This window comes from Echiichthys vipera (genome assembly GCF_963691815.1).
Source record: "Echiichthys vipera genome assembly, chromosome: 1".
Taxonomy (NCBI): Eukaryota; Metazoa; Chordata; class Actinopteri; order Perciformes; family Trachinidae; genus Echiichthys; species Echiichthys vipera.
The window spans coordinates 24,512,343-24,526,081 of record NC_139826.1 but is presented as its reverse complement, the minus strand read 5'-3'; the positions used below and the strand labels follow the sequence as shown (position 1 = coordinate 24,526,081).

General features: G+C 38.3%; 1 protein-coding gene across 1 annotated transcript in view; it reads right to left on the bottom strand.

Annotated features, from left to right (window-relative positions):
* Nucleotides 1-767: 767 nt before the first annotated feature.
* Nucleotides 768-13,739, bottom strand: part of galnt18b (UDP-N-acetyl-alpha-D-galactosamine:polypeptide N-acetylgalactosaminyltransferase 18b) — an 83,795-nt gene continuing 70,823 nt past the window's right edge. The window contains exons 8-11 of the mRNA XM_083918956.1: nucleotides 11,862-11,999; nucleotides 8,672-8,767; nucleotides 5,070-5,234; nucleotides 768-1,249 (exon numbers count right to left, since the gene is read on the bottom strand). Of these exons, the coding sequence (XP_083775082.1) occupies nucleotides 1,103-1,249; nucleotides 5,070-5,234; nucleotides 8,672-8,767; nucleotides 11,862-11,999 (546 nt within the window). The 3' untranslated portion in view covers nucleotides 768-1,102. The remainder of the gene's footprint in view (nucleotides 1,250-5,069; nucleotides 5,235-8,671; nucleotides 8,768-11,861; nucleotides 12,000-13,739) is intronic.

The window sequence follows — 13,739 nt, the reverse complement described above, 5'->3', positions numbered from 1 at the left end:
TAAGTACAGTGGTGAAAATGAGTTTAACAGAGAGAAACAGTTTGAGTTTATTTCAGTTTTAAAGGTTCTGTTTTTACATGTATGAATCATTTTTTATTGCCAATAGGTGAACGGGTAGTAGCGTGACTTGAAAAAATTGACCTTCTCTGACTTTGTTGGTTGCTTATGGACTGACTTCTATGTAAAGAATAATTTTCCAGGAAAATCCACAGGATGTGATGTTTGGCTCGCTCCTGAGTCCCTTGACTCTCTTCAGCTTCCCTACAGCCAACAGACCGCAAAATTATCTAATGTTAGCTAAGAAACAGAGTCCGCTACGGTAACAAATGACTGGAGTCGCCACATGCTGTGTTTCATGCCGCCTCTGGCAGGAGATGGACAAGGCTGGTGGCTGTCATGAGTAACAGAAAAAACTAGTTAGCCGATCCGGGAATCAGACTCCAGGTGATACAGGATCAGACCCCCGGTTCTGGGGTTTACGCTGGCTGAGGGTCAGAGATTCGAGATTTCAAATTTCAATGACAGGACGACCCTTTTCTCTAAGATTTGAATCACACATTGTGCCACAACAAAAGAAAAAAGCACTTGCACTCAGTAGTTTACATCAGTTATTTTACTGTTATATATTACAAATAATCAAAATATGTACATTTAGAAAATAATCTATCATTTTCAGAAGTGTACAGCTCAATCGCATAATAAACCTACAAACCTGAGACACTAAAATAAAATAATAACAGCAGGGACAGGTTCAGAAAGCTTGCTACACAGTAGCAGTTATGAACAAAGTACAAAAACATATTGGACCCATTACATCTTTTAAGTCAACGAAAATCTGACTGTACTGTATCAACCACAAAATATACTAAATATACTACCTTGACAGATCTGCAAAATATCCACCAACTATGGCTGATTCTGTAGGCAGAATAAAATGTTTAACATTTACGATGTGATGTCGACTCAGCTTGTCAGAGGACATCGTGATGCTCAAAATGATCCTGTTCAAAGCTCCTCTGACGGACTCCTGCTTCTTCTCCTTCAACACACACAAAAAAAACCACCTCCATCTATTGACTCTGGTGTTCCCTCCAGCAGTCAATCATACGGAGCTGCTAAACAGCACGTTTGTGATGAACCATTTTTGTCCTGTGCATTTCTGCACAGCCAGTTGGTAGCCAAGCTCATTGTCGCTGCTCGCTACAAGCTCTAGGCATCTCTTTGATTTCCTGTTCTGAATGGATCCTCCCTGTAAAGATAAAAGCAGGCTGTTGAAAATTGTGCCGGGCTCCAGAAGAACAATCTGTGTGCACAAAATAACTTTCCTCCTTTAAACCCACACTGCTCTGAATGGCTAGGGATGTGTGCTGCTAAAGCGCCCTGCGCTCTAAGCGCTTTGGCTGAATCACACTACCATCGTCACTGGGCCCACCAGATAGCATCAACATGGTTTCAAGGCAAAAAACAACATTGCAATTGCCAGTGTAGTCATTAGTGTTCTTCCTAGCAAGGCCAACATTTAGAAAGAAAACAGAAAGACACAAAAGCAAAACAGACAAAAACATCTGGTATTGTGGTGGCCATAAAAACCCAATCATTTCAGAGCCATTACATTACATAAATTAATAATTTAATTTCAATTTATTGACTGGTGAAAACTTAAGTGCAAAGGGAAAGTATGGTCCAACAATTTACAAACTTTAATATGCAGCTGTAGCCAGAGTCTGAACAGTTAGCTCGGTAAAAATATTCCAACAGGATTTTCTCATTGCAGTGTAAGGGCAGGCTAAGGGCAAGTGACTGAAGAGGAGGCGAATACACTCGATATACAGTAGTAATACAGTGTGGAGAGAGCTGCCAGGAGAGTGCTCTCTCCAAAGGAGCGGAAAAGACCTAAAGACTGGACAGGATGTACAAACTGAACTAAAATACGCTTTCTGTATTTTCAGAGTTTGGCCTGGCTGTGAGGGCCATGACACATTTTATTTTATAGATAACAGATGGGTAATAACTGCTTAAAGTGGGCATTTATGGACCACTATGTAGCGATGTCCTGAGCCAGCTCATAAAAGAAGTGAATGTGGCATTCAAAGCATTTAAGCATATCAGCTACATGCAGTAAAGCAAGATTCAGAAGCCCACTCTGCAGTTCACAATCTATCTGAAAGCTGGTGTAAGAAATTATAAAATTAATTAATTTTATGATGTGATGACATTTGAACCAGCCACAAATTGTGGTTGAAATCTTCAGAAACAACAATGACAATAACATTATTTTGTTAAGCTGCTGTTTGTAAGGTCATCAATGACCCTTCAAGCTCAATCATTATGTAAGAGAACATGAAAAAAAACTTAATATTTCACCCAAACTAGTAGATACCGTTACATACAAAATGAATTGTGGATGCCTGATCGTAGTAACCGAACGTAACTGGCACACTGCGCAAGCTTCAACACACGGACAGTTATTTGAACCACTCTACAAAGTGATTTTGTAGTAAATAAATATGAGGGCAACGGCAATATGTGACTCACCATATATGTAACGAGATGTTACCCTAACTCAAACCCCTTATTGTTGTTATTGTGTTTTTACTGTGTCTTCACTATATTTGCTTGTACATTACTTTGGTCAACTGTTGTTGTTTTTAAATGTGCTTTATAAATACATGTGATCTGATTTGATTTAATAACCCTTCATAGCTATCTAGCTGATTACTTAAGTGTGAGCAGTATCCCAGTTATGTTCCTTAAAAAGGTTCAGTAACTATGATCTACCTAAACATTTAGACATTTTGATGCAGCTCAAAAGCCAAATTTTCAAACGTTGGATCAGATCCTGGCAGTGTGCAATTCAGGAGAACATCTGACCCAGCCAAGGCTGACAAAGAAACAGGTGTTAAAACCACCTGTTTAAGCCAAATGAGTGGCTTACTCCTGGTGCCGTCCGGGTGAAGGATGCCAGCATGCTTGCTGATTTAATTATTACTGTTGTTAATGTAAAATAATTGTTTCTTTATTTTTACAAGTTAAAAACGTGTCAAAAATATGCTTAGATTTAAGCATGCAATTAACTATATATCATATTTGGTTTTTTTATATTTAATGTGTTGTGTAAATTGTTTAAGTACTTTGAAAACCACTATATAAATAAAAGAGAGAGAACTGCTCCTCCTGTGTTTTCTTCCATTTTCCCCCCGTTAAAGGTTTTGAGGGAGAGTTTATCATATGCTGTACAGATTGAAAAGCCCCTTGAGACAAATTTGTAATATGTGATTATTGGGCAATATAAATAAAACTGACTTAAGATTTTCATGTTAGCTGATTTCCGTGTCAGCCAGGGCAACTGACGTTTCGGTTCTGCCTACTTAATTATTTTAGACAAAGAAGCTTCTGTAGCAGTTGCTAAGAGAAGCTAACATTTGTTATTTTTGTAAATTGACTTCCAGCTGTTTTTCAGTGCATAGATGTAGACACTTTTCTGGCTCTTACCCAGGGAGATGACTTCCCCATTCCTAATCTTGCCTACAAACTTGTGATTGGCTCATTGTTTCTGAACCAGAGGAAACAGCAGCCCATTAGCACAGCGGATCGTTCAATAGAAGATGTGGGTGGTGTTTCAGAGGCCTGGAACAAGGCTGCAACTAAAATCCAGAATCCTTGAAAATCTGGAACAGTAACCGATAAAAGGAGCTGCTGGGTTTTACACAGCCAAGTTCTCTTTATAGCGTCTTCATGCTGCTTCTTAAATCTGCCTCCAGGAGTTGGCTAATGAATGTATATGTGAGCATATAGCATGTGGGAAGATTGTTATTGGATTTAGGTGTGCTTGGGTTTTCATTATATTCTACTATGCTATATTCAGAACAATCCGTATTTGTTACAGAAAAATAAAAAGCTGCCACATACCCACAAAACACACATGCAGAAACCATACAGTACCACCCACTGTACATGTTCTTTCTTTTCTAATCAGCACCGACTAACATTATGACAAATCTTTGCATGAGAGCACACATTAAATTTCTTTCCAAAATCAAGGCTTATCAGCATCACTTCTTCGTGGATAATGAGAGATCTCTAGAGTGGATGAAGGAAATGAAACATTTTTGTATGTTTCAATGGGAAGAGATTAAGAATATCTTCAGTTAATCAGGGTTTGGTGCAACATTCAAATTAAGATAAAACAGTCAAAACAGTACTCTGATCCCCAAAGTTGCCATAGCCGCATCAAGGCAATCTATTTCTGTTTGAGCTCAACACTTTGCACATGTGCATCCAAAACTGTGTCAATAATTGATATCATATTTCAGAGACTTGACACACTCTAGCCTTGCTGATATGTCCCCATCCTGCTTACTAAATTATACAAAGTTAAGTAAAACAGCCACTTACAGTTCCGTACGAGGATATGTGAGGTATGAGCGTAAGCATATAAAACCTCTTCACACTTTGGGGTATATTTGCTTAACACCACTCCCCCCATCAACATATCCAACGAGTTGTAGGATCATAGACTCTGGAAGACCCTTTTTAAATCAATCAAAGAAATTTTAAATCAATATTTTGTGTCAAATTATTGATTTCTTTACTAAGTAGCCGTGTAATAAGCTGGATTTAATTTGCCATAATGACCCGCTCACTCTACGTTATCCCTTACTTGGCTGAAAGAGGAAGAAAATCTATAATTAACACTGTACTGACAGCATGGCAGACAACAATATGAGGTCTTTTGAGCCTGAATCCTGAATGGTAAATCCAATTCACCCGCTGTCATGGTGCATTTTGTGAGGTGGCTGCTTGTTCTGTTAAAACACAGTTTTGTTAAAGCACAGCTAATGAAGAAAGGCAATCATTAAGTTTCAATGACTCTTCACGTCTAAATGGGTAACAGAACTGAGAGGAACTTCGGTCAAACTTGCGTAATTATAAGCCACCTCCACAGTTGGTTTTTCATGTCACATACAGTACAACAAATTACCTGAAAGTAGGGTTAATATACACAGAAAACTGAATGTTAAACTTTTTATTGCTGACCATGTGTAGTGGCTGTGTTCATGAGTAGTCACCTGAGTGAAGAGCCAGTGGAGCTTCATGCGCTTGGCTGCGGCGTAGTTGCACTCGATGAGGCGCGGCCTGCTGTTCACGTCTACCAGGCACTTGTTGTCGTCATCGTCAACGGTTGGACTGAGGAGCCCGATGTGAAGCTGCTGAGTACTGGTGTAGTACACATTCTGCATGAAACAACACACCCCACTATGAACACACTGCTAGTGCTGTTTTGTAAGTTCATACTGCTGTGGTTGACATTTTGATAATGGTCCCTCCAGAGCTGTACTGTATGTGGCCAGGTAATAAACTATTCACCAAATGAGACTTGCTCTTGGGTTGTCTTTGGGTATGAAAGAGACATTTGCATACACTAAATATGTATATTTATTCAGCTATCTTGAGTGAATGGAGGATAAGCAAAGACAAGGCAAGGCAAAAAAAGAAGCACATTATTAATGCAGTAACGGGCAGAAAACACAAATAATTGTGCCATCTTTGATGGTTTCTTTCCCAACTGCATTTTTTGCCCATATTTAGGAGACAAAAACTGAAAATCTTTTGTAGGAATAAAGCAGGAGAAGAATGGCCCTTATTCACCAACTGTTCTTTAGAAGAAATGTCTTCTTAAACCCACTTCTGCAGCTTTCACAAAGATTCTGACATTCAACAATGTTTTCTTATTTGGGATTTGTTCTCAGGTTAGAAAAAAATCTGTGTACACTCAAAAGCACTCTTATGTGCATTTAAGTGCTGACATGATTTTGCAAAACATATGGTATCACAATTTACTTATTTTTATAATTATAAAATAGTACAACTGAATAGTGACAGGGAAGGGGGGAAGGGGCAGGGCTTTATATATTTGTTAATATCCACTACTATCTCTACTAGACGTGACGGCTCTTTTGGCGTTCCTCCATTTCTGAACTCTTTCAGTTGGATTTTTTTGGTGTCTGGTGCTCCATTCTCTGTAGGTTTTTATGCAGTCTCATGCCCTTTTACCAATGCTAACTATGATCATCTAGCACACTTTGAAATTATGCGGAGGTGCAATTCATCATTATAAGGACAGAGATACAAACAATTCAGCGGTTTAAGAACATGTCATGAATCCGACAGACTTTTTAAAGAACAAATGTAAGAAAAAACTTTGAAGGATATTGGTAAATGAGGCTCATTGTTCTGTTTTTCAAAAGGAAAAAGGATTATTGGTATAAGCATTAGAGAGAAAGGAAATTGGTATTTACAGAACACACAGAGCGGTGCGCATGTTACAGTACAGAGGTGGAAAGCACTTACTTTAGTAGTTTAGTACTCTAGTAATTAATCCAGTCCTGTACTTAAGTACATTTTAGAGGTACTTGTACTACGTAATCTTCTACTTCACTATATTTTTAAACAGCTATAATAACTATTTTACATACATATGTTACAAGTGCATACAAACAATGTATTGTTATAGGTTAAGCCAGTGACTCTCAATCTATTTGGCTCATGACCCCTTACAGGAAAACAGTGTCTAGTTCAGATGACTTGTTAGCAGCAAGAGACAGTTTCCCTTCAAACTACTGACATGATTTACAATTAAATAAAAGTCCAAAACAATAAATACAAAAGGGTGCAGCAGAACTTTGTTTTCCCCATTCATTATCTTCCAAACCTTCAGATTTATTTGAGCCCAGCCCCTCATTTCATTTCCCTCAAGTACCTACAGTAGAGAAGCTTGAATTACAACACACAGATTTCTATTTTTTTTTTTTTTTTACATTGTTGTATTGGTAGCCCACTTTTACTATTATCTGTGTACTTCTTCCACTACTAACTGAAGGAAGGTCACATAAATTGGTTTGCAGAATCCAAATGACAAAGAGGCGTAACAAGGGGGAGTTTGATTTATATCAGAGCAGACAATTAAACAGGGAGTCTGTCTGTAGAAGTCTATACATTTTATAAGTGGGACCAGACAAATGTTGTCTCTGACTCAGCACCTTCATTAGCTATCAAGTATTCTTTCTGTCTGCCGTGTAAACAAAAAATCCAAGACCAAGTTTGCTTAATCTGCTGCTTGTCTTACTATTACTTCTATCTTTCTCTTGCTCTACATTTATTTCAACTTCTTCTTATATTATTTCTCATATCCCCCAAACAGCCTCCTTCACACCAGACATTAAACTGTCGGACAAGTGTGAATTTTTTTTTTGCAGCGCAAACTGCCAGAGGCCGTATGTGGCTGTGATCTCTATTGTTGCTGTGCTTAAGTCGGTATGTTTTATTACTGCTTGAGCTTGAGCTTGAGTATTGTACTGTATGTTTGCCGACAACATGCTCTTAAAAAGTCAGTCACGTATTGGATTGTAAGCTTTGTAATACTGTCCCCTCTTTTTTCATGTGTGGCTGTGCAATTTTCTTGCAGCACATTGATGTACTGCATTTACTGCAGCACCTCAGATACAAAGTCCAGCTATCCCAAAGCAATTCGGTGACATTTTGACTGACTACAGCAAACATTTGTGTCACTGTAGAGGCAATTCATGGTCTAATACCTCTCAATGATGAAGCACTGAAACATAAAAATAGAGCATACTAGATTTGTCTTGCAGAGGAGGTTCCTAATCTCATTAGGAACGCTGGTGCTACTCCAATCCCATTGTTTGAAATGCCTGGATTTATGAAAGATTTATAACAGATTTATAATTAGCAAGTTTTAAAGTTATCCAGGTCTCAGAAAGGGTTGGGCTTTTCAAGTTTAGTTTTTTTTTAAGGAAAAAGTGTAACTCAAGATTATACATAATTCTCCTGAATCAGTTTTAATTTGCACTGCGGTGCAAATATCAATATAGGGCATAATGAGAGTGAACCGTCCAATAGTTTCATTTGAATTGAGAGGGATAATGTGAGATCAAGCCTAACTCTATAAGACAAGTTTATAACTGTGACAGCAAGGTTAAACAATCTCTGAAAACAATCTTCTCAGACATGATGGGATGGAAGAATCAATAGCAGCTGGGGAGGCTGGAGAAAGTAAATGATAATCAACCTCTGCTAACATTTGAAGACACTTAAACTCCCTATTATTTGGGCTGCGATACGTCCTGAACAAGTAGTCTAGAGATACGGTTTTAAAGATATTGACACACTGAAGCAAGCGGCTGAAGTAAACCTGAGGTCTATCAGGCTGTGTACGCTTTTGTAAGATTTTGACATTTAAGTGAAGAAAGCTGGAGACAGAGACAAATGTTCAGGTACAATCTAACTTAATCAGAAAACAGGATTTTACATTGTGTTTCATCAATAACTTGGCATTTTATTTGGAGCTGGACTCAGTTAGGGCATGTCAGCCCTAAATTGAGGTGTATGAAAAATGGAGTTTAATATGTATTCAAAAACATTGAGGAAGGTTTCTGTAAAGGGCAAAAAAACATGATCTTGTTTTATAAGGTAAAGCGACTGATGTTGATCCAATCTGAAGGCAGAGCAAAGCTATTTTTCTTCCAGATAGAACAGGTTTTATTGAGTAAGAAAAACCCAAGATGGAAATAAAATATAGGGGTGATATATTAAATCTGGCTTTATGCGGCACGGTGTATGAAACAGTGGTGCAGAGATATAGGGCTCTAACCTGAGGTGTCATCCCGTGACAGAGATACAGGATGGGGACATTGTCATTTTCGGGCCCCTGGTCCAGACACAGATCATTCTTCAGAGAGTTTTTCAGCTGCCAGACAAAGAAAAACACACAGTCATAAACACACAATGATACAAACATTATGAATTGTCTGAGGGCAAAATCAGTAAAACGATAATGTTTGTGTGCACAAACTAACCCAGAAATTATTCATAATCAGATGCGTCTTGATACCCTGTGAGTATTTATACTGCTATGAATAATGTTTTTATAACTCTGAGAATGCATAACCAGCGAGGTGTACACTTTATTCAAACTAAAGGTGGACCTCTTTCAAAAGATCCTGTTTTTGATGGATTATGTTTTTCCTGTCAAAACAAGATTTGAGAGCAGTTAGACATTTCCGATGTGGTAAATGCGCTGAAAGCCTTTTTTCTCAATCAGCTTCTTACTATAAATGGTGACATGAACACATTTTTATGTTTTTTTTATGTTGTTATTTCATGATAGACACACTCACGCAGTCCTGGTAAAGCAGATAAGTGGAGTTTTTTATTCTTATGATACATGTCCCACAGGGGCACATTTGAATGCGAGGGGTTGCCGCTTCCCAGTATTGGACCCTTGATTGGCGTGCAGTAATCAATTTCTCTTCAATGACCACTGACAAGCAAAGAAAACAGGCTACAACTGCACTTGCTTTCCCTCAAAGTGATTTCACTGATTGGCTGTCTGCTGCCGGATTACAAAAGAACCAATATGAGTTTCAAGAGTCTACAAGTCGTGTTTAATGCCCCTGATTTGCATTAAGTAGCGTAGACCTCAACTTTGTGCAAATGAGGAGCGGCCGACATGCTCCTTCGGCTGCCAAAGCACACTGCGACACTAACAGAATGCAAGGGTGCCTACATAGACAATGAATGGGAAGTGTGAAAATTACGCTGGACAGTGGACCGTACCGTCTTACTAAATACAATGGTTTTTTTTTTCATTTTCTTGCTGCTTATTTATTCAAACACATACATAATGTTTTAAGATTCAAAAAGAAAGATTTCAAGCCAAGTTTTCAGGGGCTTTAAGGCAGACTGAAATTAGTTAGTTATCCATAAATTCTAGGAGATGAAAGAGATTTGGGTAGATACTGTGTTGTGAAAAGTTTGTGTGGTTGGAAGGATACTGAAGTTGTTGCACTGAATTCAAACCTAATGGTGGGTTAAGATGAAAGGCTTTATTTTCTAAAGATTATCTTGAATAGATGTCTGTAATATTATATAGTTCATAATTATGATCATTTATATTTGTCTTGCAAATTTCTGTTACAAGAGTAAATGCATTATCTTGTAATTACAAAATAATGAAAATGCCTTGTATGCTTTGTATTAATGGTGATCTATGACACATAAATTATTAATGGACTGTATATTTTATAAGAAAACTGAAAGCAACATTAGACACCAACCTGCTGTAAGCAAAAATAGCTGGAAATGTTTGGTGAGGGGAATTTAACGTTTAATGTGTACTGGACTGTGAATAATGGCAGCGGATAATTCCTGTGTGGTGTCCAGTCCAGAGATAAAATCATCTACTGCCAGAACACAGTGAGAGCGCAGAAGCTGCAGCTACCACCTGCTCTCGTCAACTCTGCAGTACATCGTTTCCTCTACAGGGGAAACTATTTTCCAAACATTAAGCACTGCCTGCTGCCGTGCATGCTGTTTATGTGAAATGTATCCGCAAAGTCATTTGAGTTTGGATGGGTGTTATGAAGCAAGAAAGAGAAAGGAGAAAGATCTTTATATCCCAGAGTGACCAACTTCAGTATAAACAGCATACTCTCTGAGATTCAGATAAAGAGAATATACATAATAATATATATTAACAGAAAATACAGAAGCCTGAGCGGGCTGAAACATTTAAAACGTGAGTCATAACACTCAATCCTTTTAAATTCATATTTGATTTATAAAAATGTAAATCAGCAGTGTTACGCTGGATGCACATGACTCAGACTTTGAGGCTCAGAGGGTTATTCATGCGCATCATGACAAAGGTCTGAGTGATTGTGAGATACAAACGGCACCGCAGGGAGCTCCAGGGATGGTGGTTTGCGTGGGGAGTGAATTAGGTAGAGATGGGAGATTAGAAGAATACAGCTCTGGGATGATTCAGCTCCCCATTGGCTCAGGAGATGTCTACTTCTATCTGATAATCACTAAATCCACAAGCAGCACATGGTCCCGTGCAACAGCTCAGGTCTACCTTTGAAAAAATAGTATGCAACAGTGACACCTGTGGGGACAACATTAGCTAAGACTGAAACAGCATTCAGAGCGCCTTTAGCTCCTGTAATGTGACGTGTGTCTGAATGAAAGGTAACATCTTTCAGATTTGATTGTACTGCTGTAACGTGGACATGGCTCAGCAAACAGGAAGAGATACAGTGCCGCAGTCCCTTCACCCACATTTTTAGATCAGGAGGAGCGGTATTGGGGAGAAATGAATAAATTAGACCTAAATGTCAACAAAGTTTTCACCGAGCAAACTTAGCATGGCATGGAACAACTCCTCAAACCACCACGATGGACTAGCCCATCATATGCATGTCACAAATATAGAATAATGAGGTCAACTAACTCGGATAAATGAATGTAATGAGGCCAGCCTATTTCCTCGCTATATCCATCCACTGTTTGTAATAAAAAAAAATCATCTACACAACATAGAAAGCAGTGTCATAATACTGTGGCCTGTGTGTCACTGTGTATTAGGGCACACCACAGCGATGTGAAGTGGGAGGACCGTGGAAATAAAGCTGTTTGAGAACTAGGAATGGGCAGATAGAAACACTGCCAGCCCTGTTGGCTGTCACTTTTTTTGGCTTCTCCCACTAATAATATTCTGCTGCAAAGCCCTCAAGTGTTATACACTACATGCATATTAAAAGTAAGCTTAAATTAATCTATATATGTATCTATGTAATTAAATGCAGCACATTAATCTAACTGGAAATCTTTTTTTCTGTAACTTCTGAAGTGAGAAAGAAAGAGTTGCTGCAGCAAACCACCTCTTTATGAACTGTTTCTGCTCCTGACAGCAGCCACACAAGGGATTAAAATTATTTTACTCAGGCGCGATTTAGACTACTTGGATTGCATTTGGGATGTAGAGGGATGCGGTGGCTTACTGTTCCGTATGCGATGGTGTCGCTGTACATCCTCATCTCAGGGTAGATGTTGACCAGGTACCAACGGAAAGTTTTACACTGCAGCCTCTTCCTCAGAGCCTTCCTCTCAGAGATATCACCAATATCAATCCCTGGGTCCTAGGTTCAAGCATTGCAACACACACGCACGCGCACACACACACACACACACACACACACACACACACACACACACACACACACACACACACACACACACACACACACACACACACACACACACACACACACACACACACACACACACACACACACACACACACACACACACACACACACACACACACACACACACACACACACACACACACACACGCGCACACGCACACACACACACACACAAAGAATAAAACCAATTAACTGCTGCTAGTTGAAAAGCAAATGAGATAATCCAATTCAATTAAACTTTCTTTATAGTGCCAAATCATAACAAAAGTTATCTCAGGACACTTTACAAACTAGGTATAGACCACACTCTATGACTAATTTATGATTTACATAGACCCAACAATTCCCCCATAGAGTACGGTAATTGAAGAGCATTGTGCAGCCATTTGTTGTGTATTATTATTATTATTATATTTGAACAGCTTCTGTAGAGTTTTGATTTCTTCCTGTTCAATATATTACAGCTGCAACACTCACGGCCAGTCTGATGTTACCAGAGATGGAAAGCAGAGAACATTTAATAATTTTGAGGTTTTCTGAGATACTAGTACTTTACTTGAGAATTTCAATCATTTACTACATAAGACTTGAATTCACTGCATTCCAGCTGCAAATGTTGTACCTTTTACTCCATTACAACATCTCAAAATAAGATGTACTGTACATCTTATACAGGCTTATAATTTTACAGAATACAGTACATTGTTAAGATTAAATCAGTGTTTTCCCCCTCAAACCTTTTCATAAGGATTCATTTACATAACTGTTTGAAGCACAAAGAGGTGAAATTATCAACCCCCCCCCCCCCCCCCCAAAAAAAAAAAAAAGAAATATTACACATTTGTGTAAGTCTTGTCTTACATTAATCCTCTCCCTTTGGAGGGGCCCAACCCTTAGTTTGGAAACCACTGGACTAAACTAGCTTACTGTATCTAAATCAGATAAACTAACTCTACCTCCAGCAGCTAAAATAACAGAAAAATGCTCTTTACACATTGACGTAACAGAACAATCAAATAATGTTGTATATATTATAATATACTGAATTAGTCATAGGGGCACACTTTATGCAGAATGAGTACTTATGGACTGTTACCTTCAGGTAAAATTAACAGAGCCAGCAAATGCTAAAACCACTTTTTAAAGCTTTTTTTCTCCTTCCGACGTCAACACTACTAAACAAGAAAACAGGCTTATCATTACTTGTAGTTCATAGGCAAAGAGGCACTATTGAATTTAGTATTAGGCATGATGTACTATCGTTCAATGCTCTTTAAAATTATTAATCTTCCTCATTTTATAATGTCTTTATAGCTTTTATTTCACAGGGCATGATCGATATTTTACATATCCTTATAGCCTACTTATTTACGGTGAACTGTAAAAAACACTGCATTTAAATTCCTACTTAAGTAAAAGTATATTAGCAATTAAATGTATAGTATCAAAAGTAAGAATGAGATAAGACATGCTTTATTGTCCCTGAGGGGATATTTGATTGAGCAATAGTGTTACACAAAGCTGCAATAAGCTGTATCGCATCTTACACCACTGGTGCCTCTGTTTAATCACTCAAATGCTGTAGTGGGTGCAAATGTTGCTGACTTGACTGTTTGGTGCTCTAAAACATCAGAAAGTGACCTCAGATTTACTTCCTATGAAAACTGGCCT